This window comes from Protopterus annectens, chromosome 14.part0, assembly GCF_019279795.1.
Source record: "Protopterus annectens isolate FY-2018-M chromosome 14.part0, PAN1.0, whole genome shotgun sequence".
Taxonomy (NCBI): domain Eukaryota; kingdom Metazoa; phylum Chordata; order Ceratodontiformes; family Protopteridae; genus Protopterus; species Protopterus annectens.
Window position 1 is genome coordinate 416,900,071 of NC_056748.1, and position 19,127 is coordinate 416,919,197.

The following is a 19,127-nucleotide window of genomic DNA, read 5'->3' on the forward strand; positions in this document are numbered from 1 at the left end:
TTCTGAACAATCGCATGAATGCATTTCAACCATTTGATGGCAAACTTATATATATATATATATATATATACATATATATATATATATATATATATATATATATACATATGTATGTATATATATATATATATATATATATATATATATATATATATATTTCCACATTGGGGAGTGCAAAGAGACTTCCTCCCTTGCAAAAATATTGTTTCTGTAATTCAGTGAGATACAATGGAACCACGTACCTTTGTTATTTCATCATGACAGTTAAAAGCATATATTTATAAAACTGAATAAATACAAAATAAACTATTGCATAATAAATATATATTAATAATAATTATATTGAAACAATAGGTACACAGATGTAGTACTTCAAAAACAATACGTATAAGAATTCAAAGCTAAAATATTTAAACATAAAAATACAGTTCATATAACGTATAACGTAGTGGGTACCTGAACTTTACAACTAATGAATCTTTGGCATCTTGCCTGCCTGTGGCAATTGCTTGCACACATGGATCAGATGTATCCAGGACCCCCCCTCTGAAAGCTGCTGATACCATGGCAGCACTAGATTCAAGTGCACATAGATCCTCCTCAGTGGTAGAGAATGGCAGAGACCTTTCCCCATGTATCTTTGATGCTGGATCCATAGTCTTGATGCTTTTTGTAAAACAAAATCCTCAAGAATGGAGCCTACCCCTATCAAGACTTCTGTCTTTTTTTTTTTTTTTCGGAGTTGTACCCATTACAGCAAATACTCAAAATCATTCTCTGGCAGGTGCAAAATAACTGTTGGCAAACTATAAAGCAGCTGCCTAGAAGTTGCATGAATTGCCCATCACTTTAAATATAAGTGCATTAAAAGCTATGGGGAAGACTGTGGTGGTGGTGCTGCGGTAGCGTTGTCGCCTCACAGTTAGATGTTGCCCGTTCAATTCTCAGTTAGAGCGTCTTCTGTGTGGCGACATGGCATGCGTGAATGGGCGTTCCTTCATTGAAGGTTGTGCGTTTGGCCCGGCAAGCCAGCACATAAAACTCTACTGCCAATCATTAGCGGACCGGAGTTCCTCTGTGGCGACCCCTAACCGGGAAAAGCCGAAAGACACAAACAAACAAACAAAAGCTATGGGGAAGAAATCCAAACTGCCACATACCCAGCAGAAAACATCCTGAAACAGGAGCATGAACTCTGCCAATTAATACTTCCACTTTTCTAGCTATACAGTTGCAAGGGATTCATGCCATGAAAGCCCATGAAAACCCATTTCATTGAGACTAATAGATCAAACAGATTATGGAAAAATTGCTCATAGCTTACCAAGATTTAATGATATTAAATGTAGTCTTATTAGCTGGAGGTTGGAAAGGCACAGGGCCCTGCATGGTGGGTAAGTATGGGGGGGGCTTCTTCCCAGTGTAAGGCATTTTTCAAATAAAGCCACAACCAGATAGACTTAAACAGGATTGTCTTCCAACTAACAAACCACATGTGAGTATGGTTATCTTGTGAAGTTACTATACACAGCTGTTTGTGCCAAATATGGTTCTGCTGCACTGCATATCTATGCCTCGCAAAGTTAATTTCTGCAGTTCATTATGGCCTACAAACTGGTGCAGACCACGTCCCCCACAAGCTTTATCTGATTTGAGAACTGCTTTCAAGTTTTGATATGACAAGTCTTAGTAAACTTGTAGGGGAGGGTTAAGGGATATCAACATAATTCATTTTTTTATTTTGCACTCAAAGTGTATATGATAGAAACTGTAGGGATTCTTGTAGTCCTAAAATCACAAGACTTTAAATACAATTGTCTTCTTGCTTCTGTCACACTGTGACTGTAATTATTATTATTTTTTGTCAGACATGATACTTTCATGTAAAAAATGTGTTATCCTGCACATTGAGTATTGGGTGGCTTAAACTGTGATATTATAGTTACTAGTTAAATGTACAAGCTGTGCACATGAAAACATTAATATCAGTTAAATGGCTTTAACTCAAAAATTCTTAGATGATAACAGTTAATGTTGGCTACTGGAATATTTAAACTCTAACTTTAATAATTTATTCTTTCTTTTCAATAGCACCAAATTGTTTTCAGGTCCCTTTACAAGAAGCAGAAGACACCGTGCTCACCTGTCTCAGGAATTTCATGCATCCCGAAGGAGATCACTTTACTCTCATTAATGTATATAATGCATACAAGCAGAGTAAAGCACACAGGACAAGCCAGGGTAAGAACATTTACAGAAAAGTACATTTTAGTAATACAAGAGAATTCTAGAAGTCGTGGACAGGGCACCACAGGCTCTTTTTAAATTAAAGTGAAATTGCAATTTCAAATGGATCAGTGCATATGCAAATGCCTGCAACATTGTCCATGCAACTTACCAGCAAGAAGCATGACACTCATGTTTTATATTACCATCCCAGCTTATGTGCAGTTTTATTCAGTAGCAAAAACTGTGCTTGGATCATGCCTTTAAAAGATACTTATACTGTCGGGGGTGTTTATATCCTGCCTTTAAGAACAACTTATACTGTCAGAGGTTAGATCACCCACATATCTGACATGCAGATTATGAAGTAGTTACATACAGCCTTATATATGAAGTGTCACCCTATTTAGATGGTCAGCTGACCTACTGGGGTCCTACAGTGAGAGTTCATTTTGTCTTGGGGTATATACTTCTCAACCATTTTGAGCAAGAAATCTAAACAAAGCCCAACAAAATGGGGGGGGGGACAAAGGCCCCAAAACTAGAAACATATTTTAAATATTGCTATTATAAAATTAGAAAGTTGATAGAGTAAAAGGGTTTATTTTAACATGCATTTTCTGAAGGGTTTGAAGTCTGAAACGCATGTAATTATTTAGTGACTTCAGTCTTCAGATCATCCCAGTGATTTGCCAGAAAACCACATATTTTATGAAGAACAGACCAAAAATATGAGCCAAAAATCTGTGCATTCTGCAAAAATCTGGACAGTTGAGAGGTATGCTGCAGGTAGGATACCATTTGCTTACTATTTATGCACTGTTTTCTTTATTTATGCATTTGGTGACTAGGCTGTCATGCTCCTACTGATCCCACATTCTGTGCTTCACTAAACTATCTGCCACGTTTTTCTGGTGCTATTGCTTTAGCCACATCTCCTCTGCATACCTCCCAACCCCAAAGAATTATAAATGACTGTAACTACATTTAAAAATCATAGCTTAATGTCAGAAAGAGTACCACTTTTTTAGTTTTCAGACTAGAAGGTCTTCAGATACTAGACCCCATATATTTAGGGATAAAGAGCTTTTGTGAGGCCCTAGCTAAGTTACTTGATAATTTATGTACCATTAAAACAGGTGCACTTCTTTGAAGAAAATGTGTAAATCTAAGAGGATCAAACTAAATTTAAGGGCAAAAGTCATAGCACTATCCATAAATTATTGTAGCTAACAGATATGCTCTCCTGTGCTTTGTCACTGTAAATAAGAATCAGGCCCTGCTGGGCAAAACAATACCAGTTATATTATGGCTCCAGACTAATCTGAAAAAGTCAGACAAATGCAGATTAAACAGCATGTCAAAAGCATATGAGCCTGAATACAGAATTCTAAAAACATTGCAAGCATGGAAAAGATTTTTAATTTCAAGGCAGTTCACAGTAAGAAGTAAGGTGTGTGTGTGTGTGTGTGTGTGTGTGTGTGTGTGTGTGTGTGTGTGTGTGTGTGTGTGTGTGTGTGTGTGTGTGTGTGTGTGCGCGAACAGGCCTGTAGCTCACTGGGACTTAATCTGTTAAAGAAATAAATGAGGTACTTGTCTAAGATTTATGTTTAAATTATGTACCAAGGAAGAAGATGGCTTCTCTGGAGTGAAGATCACTAGGCCTGAGCAGCCTGGCTGAGTAATAGAAACAATCCACATTAAACACTCTTACAGGGAACAATGGGTATTTAGAAGTTCTCATATCATGGACTACTTTGTGTTTGCTGATACTATCTACAAAAATTCCATTTTGAGAAGTTATTACAGCAGGATTCTTAGCTGGTGTTAGTCAACATTTAGGCTGGTCTGCAAACCTTTTGCAGATGACATCCACATGGGCCACCTATCACTGACTGTGATGCATAAATATAAATGGGAAGTCTCTTCACCTTTGCTCCATTTCTTCTGAACCTTTTATGTAGGACTAAACTTGGCATATTCCTTTAGATGTCTTTGACAACTTTCTCATTACAATATTTTAACAGCTTTGATATGGTATACCTTCCACAATTTTGGTGTCATCTAGTAAGCTATCCAAAAGTTTCCATGAGAAGTATATTCTGGTATCATATGAGCATTTAATTTGTCTAATCTGCCTGGGATCTAAGCTGGATAGGACCCATGGGTTTCACTACTGTGCTTTTAGTGAAACTACATGAAAGACAGACGTGAAAGCTTTTGAGAGCTTTCTTTTCATCAATTCATTCATTTTCTGATACCTACTTTATCCTATTCATTTTGACTGGGAAACCAAAGCTTACTATTGGGATGCCTGCTCATTGCAAGATACACACACATACACACACACACACACACACACACACACACACACACACACACACACACACACACACGTGTGTGTATATGTGTGCACACCAGCTATGAGTAATTTAGAAAACTGTGAATGTCTTTGGGATGTAGGAGGAAGCTAAATCACCTGGTGAAATCCCACACACAAGGTATCACAGCCAGATACTGAACTGGAGACTAAGCACTGTGAAACAGCAAAGTTAACTTGGCACCAAGAATTTAGGTCATATATACAGGTCATGCTGGTATCAAATATTGGAGGTGCTTCCTTGTGTGTTGCCTTAAGGGCTACAAGATTTCTTATCAACTGCAAAGGCAAGCATAACCACATTAGTTCAATAAGGCCATTTTTAATTCTCCCTGGCATCAGTATGCATCTTGAGACAGTCTGCAGGACTACAACCCCTGAGTAGTGAAAGTCCAGAAGACCAGGAACTCTAACAAGTGCAAATATTAAGATGTCTAATGAAAAGTCTTGTTCTGAAGAAATACAGAATCAAGACATTATCTATTACTTACACAAACCAAAGTATTTAAAAAAAGTAGCACAAATGTTTTACAGAGTTATCCAATTTAAATTGTTTCAGAAACTATTAAATTGTTGATTTAAGAGTTTAATTTACAAAGCCAAAAGAAGGAAGCACAGGCATTCCATCTCTGCGTATCCATTTTCACTTTCATATGTGTCCATAGTCAGTGGTAACTTCCACACTCAGCCTATGTTTCTTTGATGCGATATCTGCCTGTTTCTAGCCTTGGGTTTTCTCACTTTACAGACTCATTCCAGGTTTTATCTGCCTAGCCATTAGTCCCCTTTTTTCCTTCCAGTGCTAGAAACAAAAGACAATATCCTAGTCTTTTGCCAACATGCAGAGACATGGGTGCTTCCCTGTTGATGTTTCTTCCTATTCTACACCATCAGATGGATATCTAACATCAGTCCAAGATGCTAGTACTGCTTTACCATAAGAGGGTACCAGTTCTCATGCCCAGCTCCACTGCACTATGACCAGGAAATGGTGGCTGCTAATGGATGTGCCATGATCTTACAAAAAACATGCATTTGAGTTACAGTATTTTGAATGTTTCACTGAAAACCACACTGATTAAACCATGTGCTTTTCTAAACCCTAAAGCCCACATATTAAGCTTTTCATACAGAAAGTCATGCCCCCCCCCCAACATTCTCCTACTTTATTATTCTAGGAGTACAGGTACCGCACAGCACTGGTAATGTGGCTCTTGAAGATCGATTCAGATTCCAGCAATTGGTGTACTTTTACAGTGTAATACAAGCATACAACAATTTATGGAAATGTCTCTAAAGCAGTCATTCATTGGTGAAGTCAGGATTAATGGAGTGCAGCTCAATATTGATGTCCTTCAAAGGAATGAATTAATTGAGTTGCTACTGCTTGTGCTCCTGTTTTTGTGTATTTGTTATGGCATAGCAGTGATTACAGCCTCCCGGTCACAGCTTTTCCATGGACTAGTACTGTTCCATATAACTCTCTTTTCTTCATCTAAATTGCCTCCCATAACCAGCTGCCTCATTTAGGTAGCCAGTTTAGATGGAATTTCAACACTGTTGAATACTGTCCAGACTTTTTTGCTGCCTCTAGCATCAGCCCAATGGCACTGATAATATGTGTTCCAGGTCCTCTCAATGATAGTTCTATATCACCTACTTCTTCCTAGTCAGCCCAGGTGAAGGCACCTAAGTCTTCCTAAGGTAATGTTACTCAATCAACCACAAAAGAATACAGCGCTACGAATCTCATATCACAATCTTCATTCTCTTAAAGTATCTTCTGAAAGGGAGAACATAGCAAGCAAACACACTTATTCCCTAAAGTCTTATGAGAGGAATTCTATACAAGGATGTCTTAAATATGCAGAATGAAGGAGAAAGATCTCTAGCCATTAGCCTGAATGATCCAGCATTTAGGGTTGTCCTAAGGACCATGTCAGAATTAGCACTATGGCACCAAGCTTATCCATCGAGCATTCTGTCAGTCTGTGCAGATTCCTTAGGTTTCTCTTTCTGGACACCTGCATATATCCAATGAAGACCAGCAGAGATATTCTGAAGTATCCAGTCCTACACCAGCACAAGCAGATCAGGCCTTCTAACTCCATCCCTAACAGTCAGTAAATTAATTGTGTTGATGGAAAGTACAGATTTAGATATGTTTCCAAAGCCGCATTCCACAGAAACATCAGTACTCAACTGTCAGTGACCTATCTTTGTAACTAGGAGTCCAGGCTATGGACTACTTCATGAATCAGCTGTTTATTTCTTCACATTTGCCATACATTTGATAAATTACCCTACCCAATTTACATTTCTACACATTCAGCTAAATAAAGGAGGACACAACTACCCTGCCTAGTCTACCTTTTAAGTACATTTCTCATTTACCTCTCTTCTCTTTCACCTTTTATCTACCTTTAATATACCCTCTTGAATGTCTCCATGGCTTGTTTCCATTAACCAGTCTAGCAGTCCATTCCATGGGTTTGAGCTCTCCATCAGGAAGAACTTTTGCAGATCCATGGAGTATACGGTCTCTAAAATTTGCTGTCTACAGTCCTTCCACCTTCTTCTATGGATTTTGTTCATGGTGACTCCCTTTATATCTCCCCACTATGATGTTTTATAGCCACATTAACTCACCCTTTTTCTCCTGGACTCTAGTGAGAAGAGCTGTAGATTCCCTAGTCTTTGATCATGATAATTTCCCAGCAGTCCATGCATATTTTTAGTGGAATTCTTCTGAACTCCTTCCAGCAGCCTGATAGCCCTCTATTTGGGTGAACTCTAGAGTTGCACACAGTACTCATGATATGACCTGACCACAGCACATTCAGTTGGAGGTTGTTTTTTTTTCTGTATCTGTAGGCTGTCCCACTAAGAATACACTTGTGTATTTTTTTACTGTTGCCACAATGGCTGCATTTAGCCCAATCCAGTTGTGATCACCATCCACAGATCTTTTTCCTGTACTGTTGCTCATCATTCCGCTTCATCTAGGATTGTTGTAGCCCAAGTGCAGTACTTTGCATCTGTTTGCAGAGACTAAAATGATTACTGTTCTGGTCAGCAGGTCAGTCTTTCCAAATCCTTCCTTAGACTCTTCCCCTTGTCATCTACTGTTGCATCTATCTTTCTGTTATCAGTGAAGAGGCTGATCATGTTCTCTGTTTCCTCAGATATGTCTCAGAGAAACACATTAAATAGTACAAGACTTCAGACTAACAAGGATGAGTCATGCATTACTCCCCTATTCACCATCCTTTTTCTAGCATGAGTCATTTTTATTACAATCCTCTTTATCCTTTAATTCAACCAAGCAACAATCAAGTTAATTATTCTTGGATCTACTGCTAACCCTTGCACTTTTTTTCTAGGAGATACCCACCCCTTCTAATGGTAATCCCATCATCCTGCAACCCAGACATACAAATGGATCAGATACTAACAGGTCATTGTCTCAGATACGCAATTAGCCTTTCCTTCTTGGTACTTTCATGATTTGCTCAATCACTGCTATTAGTTTAGCAGCTCAGTAGTTTCTTAGATTTTGCTGCTCAATCCACTGTAGAAAAGAACCACTTGTGTCATCTTTTAATCCTCAATCATTTCTGCACTGGTTAGAAATCAGTGGATCTGCAAGCACAGTGGCAAAATCCCTAAGGATCCTAGGAGGTACTTCAAATGTTCTTGTGCCTAAAAGATAGTCAATTCCTCCTTTACATGCCTGGTGTCCAGCAGTTACTCTTCTCTCTCTCTTCCCTAACTCCGTCCGCACATGGCACCCTCCTCTCTATCTCCTTCCTAAAGACTAAGGCAAAATATTCACTCAATGCTTCTGCTTTTCTCCATGTTTACTGTTATCTCTGGTCCATCCTTTTTTTAACTTGTCTATGTTCACCCCTTCCACTTTTTATACCTAAATATACCAAAAATTCTTTGTTCCTCTTTTTGATACCTTCTGCCAACTCCTTCCATCTATTTTATGCCCTATATTTTGCCCTAATCTGTACCCTCTTTCCTACACATCCACAACAGTCTTCTCTTTTCCTCTTTTTTTGCCTATTCTACACCCTTGTCCATACACGTTTACCCATCCCTGACCCATTCTCATAGCTTTTTAACTCTCTCAGTATGCCTCCTGACCGCAAACCCATCTTTGACTCAACATATTCCACTCATGTGAAATCTCACAACACAATCTCTATATTCTAACTCGGCATTTCCACTCTATATAACACAGTGAGATAATCACTGATGGTTAAAAGAGCATTCATCCAGACATCCTTTGGTTTGGGCCACATTCAGAATTCTGTCCTTTCTGACATAGCCCTGAATCGGTTGGCTGAAACCCTTATGGATCAGGACCTCAGACACTTCACTCTCTTCTATCCAGTAGCTCAGGCTATCCCAGTCTATTCTTGGGTGGTTTGGATCCATTTGAATATCCTCCTCCTCCTATCTTAATACTTCATTCCCTCATCTAGTCTCTCATCATCCTCTGCCGATGAGTCTGGATGAAGATGCACTGTAGTGAAGCTTGGTATTTCCAGCTTGTGTTATCTTTGACCCATCACCTGTCTATGCCAAGTTAATCACTATTTAGAGAAAAATTCTTTTAGATATTGCTACCTTTAACTGTTTGAAAGCTGTTTATTGCTACACGTTGGGCTTGCTTATGTGGTATATTTTGGAGGGTTCTATTTCACATTACTTTGTTAAGCCATGGGACTTCATGGGACCTAATTAATGTTTTTTTTTTTCCAAACATCTTTATTAAATTTTCACATATGTCAAAGGCAATCTTACATTTATATAAATGAAACACAAACAAAATGATACCCCTTTCATTGTAGTTTACATCACAGACACCATTGAAACAACTATAGTCGCAAACATTAAAAATCACTTATAAACCATCCAGTCATTGTCAGTTAAGCATTATATGGCTCATTTAAATTCTGCCTCTTAAACCTCTTTCCTGCTCTGCATATATTGATCTCACAATTCCCATTTTTTCCTATGTGGTTTGCTCCTTCCCATTTCTAAAGATCCCAGTTCCAGTTGTTTTATCTCTGTTACTATATTCACTACTTCTAGTAAACTTGGTCTAGACTTTGATTTCCATTTTTTAGTAACTGCTTTTTTGGCAGCCACCATAATTAGACTCAACAAGGCTTTATATGTCTAGGCAATTCCGATTATGTAGCATAACTCAAAAAAATCATCTCTCCAGTCAGTCCAATCTGCTCACCCAGCATCTCTGACAGAGCGCTCTGCAGGAAATCCCTAAAGTCTGCCAGCTCATTACACTCCCAAAAAATATGTTCCCAGCTACCTCTTTATTGCTGGTCACACATCCAACATTTGTTATCCACCTGAGGAAAAATTCTTTGAAGTCTACTTCAGGTATAAAAGTACTTATGTATCTTCTAGACTTTGTTGCATATCTGGGATATATATATGTATGTATGTATATATATATATATATATATATATATATATATATATATATGTATATATAACAAGATGTGAGCACCAAAACCACCAAAGCAAGCTTTCCACTGCTCAAAAACAGCCAACGGAGGTACTAAATAGACGATTTTATTGTTTGACAACAACTGCTTTTTTAAAAAACTTTGCTTTTCAGCACAAAACTATAGCCAAGTGAAGCACAAATACGAAAACGAATCCCAACAGTTTAAATCAAGCGCTTTCGCTTGGTCTCATTGCCAAGCTTTATCAAGATCAAATAGCAATGGATTTCTAACTTCATTTATAGGGTCCATTGACCATCATGTGATAGCTTTAGTAATTAAGCTATTAAAGCTGTACAAACAGTTTCAAACAGACAGTCCTCTATTCACTTGCCACTGTTGTGAATACACAAATATTACTCCATAAAATGTAAAACCCTGAACAAGACACATTTATCACATTACTATACTTTGTTACTACATTTGACATTCAAAAGGTTTTATGTTAAAAAATATATAAAAAATATATATATGTGTGTACACCAAGTTTGTAAAACAATGCCCAACAAAACATGTTTTTAACTATAGAGTCATACATAACTATTTTTAAAAATGTGTGTATTGATTGCTCAATAAATGAATTTACAAGGACATTGAAAAAGTTTAAAATTGTGTTTTTAAAATTATGCTTTTTAAAATAACTGAATATGAATTTATTAAACTCACATTTAATAAAATATTGTATGACTTATAAAAGTAACTTTCAATTCATAGATTATTATAAAATCTATATGTACAACTATTAAAACACTGTGCTAGGAACATATTAATACACAACTGATTACATGTTAATTTATGATGATATCTCCTTGACTTGTAAATCACAATCTGGCCATTCTTAATTTGAGAACACTTTTAATATTTATACTATCATTTAGACCGGGACTTGTGGCAGCATCCAATTTGAGTTGCCACTACAATTCCTTGTATTCCAAACGCGTTTCCCAGTCTCCCCCTCTACTATCCACTTGCACCATTTCTAACACTATGAATTTTATAGACATTTCAGGACATAGTAGTAGGTGTTTGTAAAAGGCATTTGTATCTTTTTTCCTAGAAACCTCATACATGTGCTCATAAATTCTCTTTCTCAGAGACCTTTCCGTTTTACCTACATAGAAACTGTGGCACTTGGTACAATAACCTAAGTAAACAATCCCTTGTGTTGCCCAGTTTGCATGAATGCTAGCTTTAAAACAAAAATTCCTAGATGGAATATATAAGGAATCACTGTTTATAATATGTACACATTGTTTACAGCTTCCACATTTGTAAGTGCCTTTTTTCAACTTCCTATTATTACTAGTTCTTTCTTGTTGTTGAAATTTCTCAAACAATTCCTTTATGTTGGTGTCCCTACGTCTTGTGAACTTAGGATGCTTCGGGATATATTTACATAATTCTTCATGTCCAGTTAGAACCGGCCAAAATTTATTAATCACCCCTTCAATTTGCTGTGAATCAGTTGAATAGGTGTGGATGTAGCTGTTAGTTAATACTGTTGTATTGCTTTCACTAGAATTCTCTACACCATTCTGACCTAGACCTAATAAAGGTGGAACTTTTTGCTCTCTATGTTCTATAACTTCCTTGCTTAACGTGTCTATCAAGTCCTCTGGGTACCCCCTTTACAAAAACATGTTTTTTATTATCACCATTTCATCCATGAAGAATTCTAGGGTACTGGAAATTCTTGAAGCCCTTACCATTTGCCCCTTAACTATGCCTTTCTTTTGATAGTAAGGGTGACCACTTGCATAATGTAAATACGTATTGGAAAAAGTGGGTTTCCTGAACAATTTGGATGTAAACCTGTTGTTGACACAGTCCTTAAAAATTGTAACATCCAAATAATTCATTTTTTCTTCACTTATACTGTACGTGAATGACAAGAAATTAGTTGTGGAATTAATGTATTCGAAAAATTCCATGAATTGTGACTTAGTGCCTGTCCACAAAATACTTATGTCATCCAGAAACCTTGTGTAATGTTTGATGCATTCTTTCCATTGAGTTGAAAAGATGAATTCCTGTTCCCATTTATGTAATATAATATTGGCATACATGGAGGCACAGGGTGCTCCCATTGCCACCCCCTTCCTTTGTCTATAAATTTCTCCATTAAAAAACATGAAATTGTTCTTTAATATAATCTCCATGAATTCCACTAGTAAATTGATAGTATTAGTTGACAAATTTGATTCTCTAACTAGTGTTTCATTAAACCATTCCAGTCCTTGTTCATGGGAAATACTTGGGAACAGGTCTACAACATCAATGGTAATTAGTATTAGATCCACTTGAAATAATTCTCCCTGAATACTTCTTAGGAAATCCCAAGAATCTTTACATATATATTGTAGTGTTGTAGCAAAACTTTTTAATTTATAATCAACAAATTTGCCTATAGGCTCCAAAACACCTCCTTTTCCTGAGACAATCGGCCTGAATTTTAATGGTTCTAGGCCTTTATGTGTCTTTGGAATTCCAAAAATTATTGGGATTTTGGGTTTGTTGACATTTAAATAATTATAAAGTTCTTCATTGATAAACCCTTGTAATAAATGGTCAGTTAAAGTGTATTTAATTTTGGAATAAGCCAGATTCACTTCGTTTCTAGAAACTAGTTCATATTTTTCAGAGTTTTGCAATAAATCAAACATGTGCATTTCATAATCTTGTGTATACATCAAAACTAACCCCCCTCCCTTGTCTGGTTTCATGGTTCTACACTTTTCTTTTCTTAAAAACTGTATTAGTGATATTTCCTCCGCCTTCATATTCACCGGTACTCTTTCTACTCTTTTACTAATGATCTTTCTTATCTCTTTAGTGGCCATCTCTTCAAATATTTTTAGGCATGGGTGGGTTGGGGGATTAAATGTACTGGCTCTCACTAATGTGTTTCTGTTGTGGGGCTGCCCATTAAAATTTAAAATTAAATTCATCTTCCTTACAAATAGTTTTAGGTCTACTAAAGCTTCTGACAATTCAGTTGGATAGGCAGGAATAAAATGCAGGCCTTTTGTGAATAAATCAAAATACTCTTTTTTGATTTCCACTTCTGTAAAATTATATATCATGAAATTCTTATCTTTAACTAGATTGTAGTTTTTACCTTCTTCATTCTCGTGTAAATTTGTAACTTCCTGTCCATTGTAAATTGAAGAACTAGTGTTAACACTGTCTAAATCTAAGTTTTCCTCCAGTTCTGTTACTGATAATTCTCCCCCCTCCCCATGAACCTGTCCTGGGGAAAGTGAAAATCCTGGTGTGTATTTTTTCTACTTTTTTCTGCTATTCTTTCACTCCTTCTCAATGGTTCAGTGGGTGGTTCTGCATGGTCATTTCTGTATGTGTTAGCTTGTATTCGATTCCTATTATAATCATCACTTCGTTTGTTTTTCATAACTACTGGGTATGCTAACCCTTCCCTATATTCATTCAAATCCCTTTCTAACTTGTGAATCTTCCTGTTTAGGATTTTCAAACAGTATTGGTCCACTTCATCGAATACAGTGTCATAGCCTTTTTTAACTGACAAAAAACCTGAACTATTGACTAATTTCTCATTCATAACATTTAAATCCTTCAGAAGTGTTAGACTTAGCTTCATATTCTTCCACCATAACTTCTAGCACCTGCAAACCAGCCCTGTTAAAAATATTACACAGCTTGTCATAATACATTGTACCTGGCTGTACGTTGTTTGGAAATTTAAAACAACGCAGCCCCTTAGGTACTCGTTCAACATTAACACATTCTTTGAGGTAATTAATCTCCAACTGATTAGTTTTATAAGAGTAAAGTCTTTCTTTTAAAACGTTAAACTGATGTTCAGTGTCAGACTGATCTATTTGTACAGTACCTTGTTTAAACCAGAACTGCTTGTCTGTCCACACATTAAAATTAAATTGGTTGCTGTGGGTTTCGGAATCAAGTGAACGATGCCCACGAACTGCATCCACAAAGCTGCCATTAGCTTGCTGTGAGGAAGTGGAACCTTTACTAGAATTATTAACAAATTTCTTTTGAGCGACCATCACTTCTGGCGTTATTCGCGTTGTTCTCTGCTCAAGAGCCTGTTCCTGGTTACCGGGTATGCAACAGGAAGTCCTGCCTTTATTGCCTTTTAACGTCTCATTTAATTGGGTTAAAAGGTCCAGCACTTTGTTAAACTCTGCCCTAGTCACCGGAGCATCTTGGCTTTCAGTGCCAAGTGCTGAGGGCGTTCTGAGAAAATCCTCCGTTACTGAATCTTCAGTCATGGATCGTAAAACTAATAAAACAAGATGTGAGCACCAAAAACACCAAAGCAAGCTTTCCACTGCTCAAAAACAGCCAACGGAGGTACTAAATAGACGATTTTATTGTTTGACAACAACTGCTTTTTTTAAAAACTTTGCTTTTCAGCACAAAACTATAGCCAAGTGAAGCACAAATACGAAAACGAATCCCAACAGTTTAAATCAAGCGCTTTCGCTTGGTCTCATTGCCAAGCTTTATCAAGATCAAATAGCAATGGATTTCTAACTTAATTTATAGGGTCCATTGACCATCATGTGATAGCTTTAGTAATTAAGCTATTAAAGCTGTACAAACAGTTTCAAACAGACAGTCCTCTATTCACTTGCCACTGTTGTGAATACACAAATATTACTCCATAAAATGTAAAACCCTGAACAAGACACATTTATCACATTACTATACTTTGTTACTACATTTGACATTCAAAAGGTTTTATGTTAAAAAATATATAAAAAATATATATATGTGTGTACACCAAGTTTGTAAAACAATGCCCAACAAAACATGTTTTTAACTATAGAGTCATACATAACTATTTTTAAAAATGTGTGTATTGATTGCTCAATAAATGAATTTACAAGGACATTGAAAAAGTTTAAAATTGTGTTTTTTAAAATTATGCTTTTTAAAATAACTGAATATGAATTTATTAAACTCACATTTAATAAAATATTGTATGACTTATAAAAGTAACTTTCAATTCATAGATTATTATAAAATCTATATGTACAACTATTAAAACACTGTGCTAGGAACATATTAATACACAACTGATTACATGTTAATTTATGATGATATCTCCTTGACTTGTAAATCACAATCTGGCCATTCTTAATTTGAGAACACTTTTAATATTTATACTATCATTTAGACCGGGACTTGTGGCAGCATCCAATTTGAGTTGCCACAACAATTCCTTGTATTCCAAACGCGTTTCCCAGTCTCCCCCTCTACTATCCACTTGCACCTGTTCTAACACTATGAATTTTATAGACATTTCAGGACATAGTAGTAGGTGTTTGTAAAAGGCATTTGTATCTTTTTTCCTAGAAATCTCATACATGTGCTCATAAATTCTCTTTCTCAGAGACCTTTCCGTTTTACCTACATAGAAACTGTGGCACTTGGTACAATAACCTAAGTAAACAATCCCTTGTGTTGCACAGTTTGCATGAATGCTAGATTTAAAACAAAAATTCCTAGATGGAATATATAAGGAATCACTGTTTATAATATGTACACATTGTTTACAGCTTCCACATTTGTAAGTGCCTTTTTTCAACTTCCTATTATTACTAGTTCTTTCTTGTTGCTGAAATTTCTCAAACAATTCCTTTATGTTGGTGTCCCTACGTCTTGTGAACTTAGGATGCTTCGGGATATATTCTCCAGTCAGTCCAATCTGCTCACCCAGCATCTCTGACAGAGTGCTCTGCAGGAAATCCCTAAAGTCTGCCAGCTCATTACACTCCCAAAAAATATGTTCTCAGCTACCTCTTTATTGCTGGTCACACATCCAACATTTGTTATCCACCTGAGGAAAAATTCTTTGAAGTCTACTTCGGGTATAAAAGTACTTATGTATCTTCTAGACTTTGTTGCATATCTGGGATATATATATATATATATATATATATATATATATATATATATATATATATATATATATATATATGTATATATGTTTACTATTAAAATCTCAATGTCAGAATGTACGCCTATGAATTATTCAAACAACAGATGTTCGAATAGTTCATATGAGTACAATCTAAATGTTCGAACGTTGTATGTGCGAATGTCCTGTGCATTTGCAAATATAAACATTCGAAGGGATGTACAGAGATCGTGATACAGTGCGGTTAGGGAAATACATCCCTTTCTTCACTGTAGTGCGATCTCAGAGTTGGAATAAATAGTTAGGGGGGTGTGGGGGGGTGCAGCCCAAAGCACAGTTAGTTGTAGGAGGTCAGGATTTACGGCAAGGGTGGCATTGTCGTCAAGTGCCGTAAAAAGTCGAATTCAACATTTTTGGCAATTACTGCAGATTTTTGACTAACTGAACAGTCATAAATCTGCAGATTTGACATTAATCGTCGACATTTAGGTACAAAATTTATTTTGAATTTTGTAATTTTAATAGTAAACCATATATATATATATATATATATATATATATATATATATACACACACACCCCCATTGTCTCTTTGTGAATTGCTTATCCATCTTTTCTAAGCTCCTCTGACTGATTCTTATAATTATCATGCAATATTTTATATGCTTTACTAATTATTCCTTTTTTAATGGCAGTTTCTGTTCTAGATTCTGTTAAATTTTTTACCAGTGCTGGTCTTTCATTTAGGAGCCCCCTATTTCTTTCTCTTTGCCTATAATCTGATATCAATCCTTGATAGGGAAGGCAATCTCTAACCTGCAGTCCAAATAAATTCTTGGTCTTTTCCCATTCTATTACCTTACCCTTTCTAGTTATTTGCTCCCAATACCTTGGTTCCTTTGCCAGTTTTCTCCAATAAATTCCAGTCCCCTCTTGCCTATTATCTGTATCCCTGACCACAGTCATCCCTAGTGGCAAAATCTCTTTTCTCCATTCTCGTGCTGGTTTGGTTCTTAGAATACTCCCTGTTATTTTATGAATATAATACTCTGTAATTAATGTTTTTGACCCAGCTGAGCCACTTTATGCAGGTCTGTTTCTGTGTTAGATTTGCCTTCTTGTTGTTTATTTTCTGTTTTTAAATTGTCAGTTTTTCAGTTATATACAACCTGCCTATGCAGTTACTCAAAGTATTTAAATATAGTAAGCACCACAACTGTATAGATAAATGCATTATTGTTACTGCAAGTGAGGACTCAGCAGGGTAAGCGTAGGGCAATTTGCAGTCTGGCTGGCATGCCTGCATTGCATGTAACTGGCCTGTGGAGTTCTTACTTAGCTTGAAAAGGCTGACTTCTGAAAGAGATTTCCTCTTTAAGAAGCACCTTGCTGACTGCCTTCTTATTCTTGTTTTGTCTAGAACTGTACCCACATCCAGGGACTCTATTCTGAACCCCCGCCTGATTTTATCACACCCCTACAAGACCTGATCTTTGGTATTTTCAGGCATTATCTCACAATTACCCTCTACCAAGGGCTTTGCTCTGGACTAGTTAGTAACTTCTGCTAAATCTTTATCTCTGAAGATTTTTAATAGTGGTCTGAGTTTCTGGCTTTCTTCACAGAGGAGTAGCTAGGGTGGGGTAAAGGGGTAGCTCCCCTGGGTGTAAAGTCTCAGGAGGATGCAATTGGCAGATTGATCTTCATCTTTAGGTATTTCAGTGTGTTTTTTTGTTTAAAACTGAAGCACTTTAGCACTAAGTGTTTGGCACAAACTGTAGCAGCTGCTTGCTACAATTTAAATGGAAAGATGAACTGAGTGAGGGTACAGACTGGAGAACAATAATGGACACCAGAATAACTAGCCACACCAGCTTATTCACCGTCCTGCTGTCAGCATTGCTTTCTTTTCCCTTTCACTGTTGACTGTGTCTGACCTCCTGAATGCTACTGCTCACACAGCTTTCTCACAAAATGCTGCACTGGTTAGTATAGTCAAAGGGATTACCAGAGGTCCATTTCTAGCAAGGCCTTGGAATCTCTATTGTAGATGATATAAATGAAAAGAGTACTTAATCAGATACCTAGTACCCACTGTGACAAACATTCACTTACTTATCAGACCACCTATGACTTATGGAGTGTAGCAGGTAGCAACTATATGAACCAGCATTACAATGTACCAGCATTCCTGAAGGAATATCACTCCATCTGTGGAGAAACATACAGCATATTTTTTTTAATTTGGATTTTCAAGAGCTGCTGCTTTTTGGCAAGGGCACTGATGGCAACATTAAGTGTGAAGAGGGACTAAAATCTCTTGATCATATGTAAGTCTTTTAACCTACATCAGCAGACCTTCTGCAAGATGTGGTGATGACATTTGTTGTCATGATCACAGTATCCATAGCAGGCCTTACAATAGTCTCATCAAAGGCAGTAGTTTACAAGGTAGAAGCTCAGCATCAGAGATCTCATCAAGTAAACTTTTGACAGAAAGGTTATATCAGAGACACCTGCAGCACTTCTGATTTGGTCCCTAACATCTCCCAAAAAATCTCAGAGAGGTGTTCAGGAGTGTCTTGACATATTCATGACATATGTTTGTTGTCGCTTGGACTTAAGAGTTCAAAAACCCATAAGCAATAGGGAACACTCAGGAGCTTCCTCCTCTGCCTCCTCTTCCTACTAGTCTTCCTTCCCTGTTTATCCCAGAAATTCTACCACTTAAAAGTTCATAGGTGGGGGGTAGTACAGCATATGCTGCTGCAGTAATCAGATATCCAATCAGTCTCATAAACAATAGAAAAAGAGAGTTCTACACCAAATTTTCTTTGTTCAAAAAACTGCGACTGTAAGACTTTTTCCAGACCTCAGCTAGATAACCCAAGTATTTGCAAGAAATAAATTCTGAGTGGTCTTTTTTCAGTCCATTTTTCTACTGTCCTGTCAGGGAACTAAGAGGTACCATCTCGTGTTTCACAACAGCTGTGGGATTTGAAGATCAGACAGTCCCATGTGAGGTTTTCAGTTATGTCTCTGAGGATCAGACAAT

At 36.8% G+C, this 19,127-nt stretch overlaps 1 protein-coding gene across 1 annotated transcript in view; it reads left to right on the forward strand.

Annotated features, from left to right (window-relative positions):
* The window catches only part of DHX32 (DEAH-box helicase 32 (putative)), a 507,915-nt gene that overhangs the window by 313,605 nt on the left and 175,183 nt on the right, over positions 1 to 19,127 (forward strand). The window contains exon 8 of the mRNA XM_044056183.1: positions 2,092 to 2,241. Within this exon, the coding sequence (XP_043912118.1) occupies positions 2,092 to 2,241 (150 nt within the window). The remainder of the gene's footprint in view (positions 1 to 2,091; positions 2,242 to 19,127) is intronic.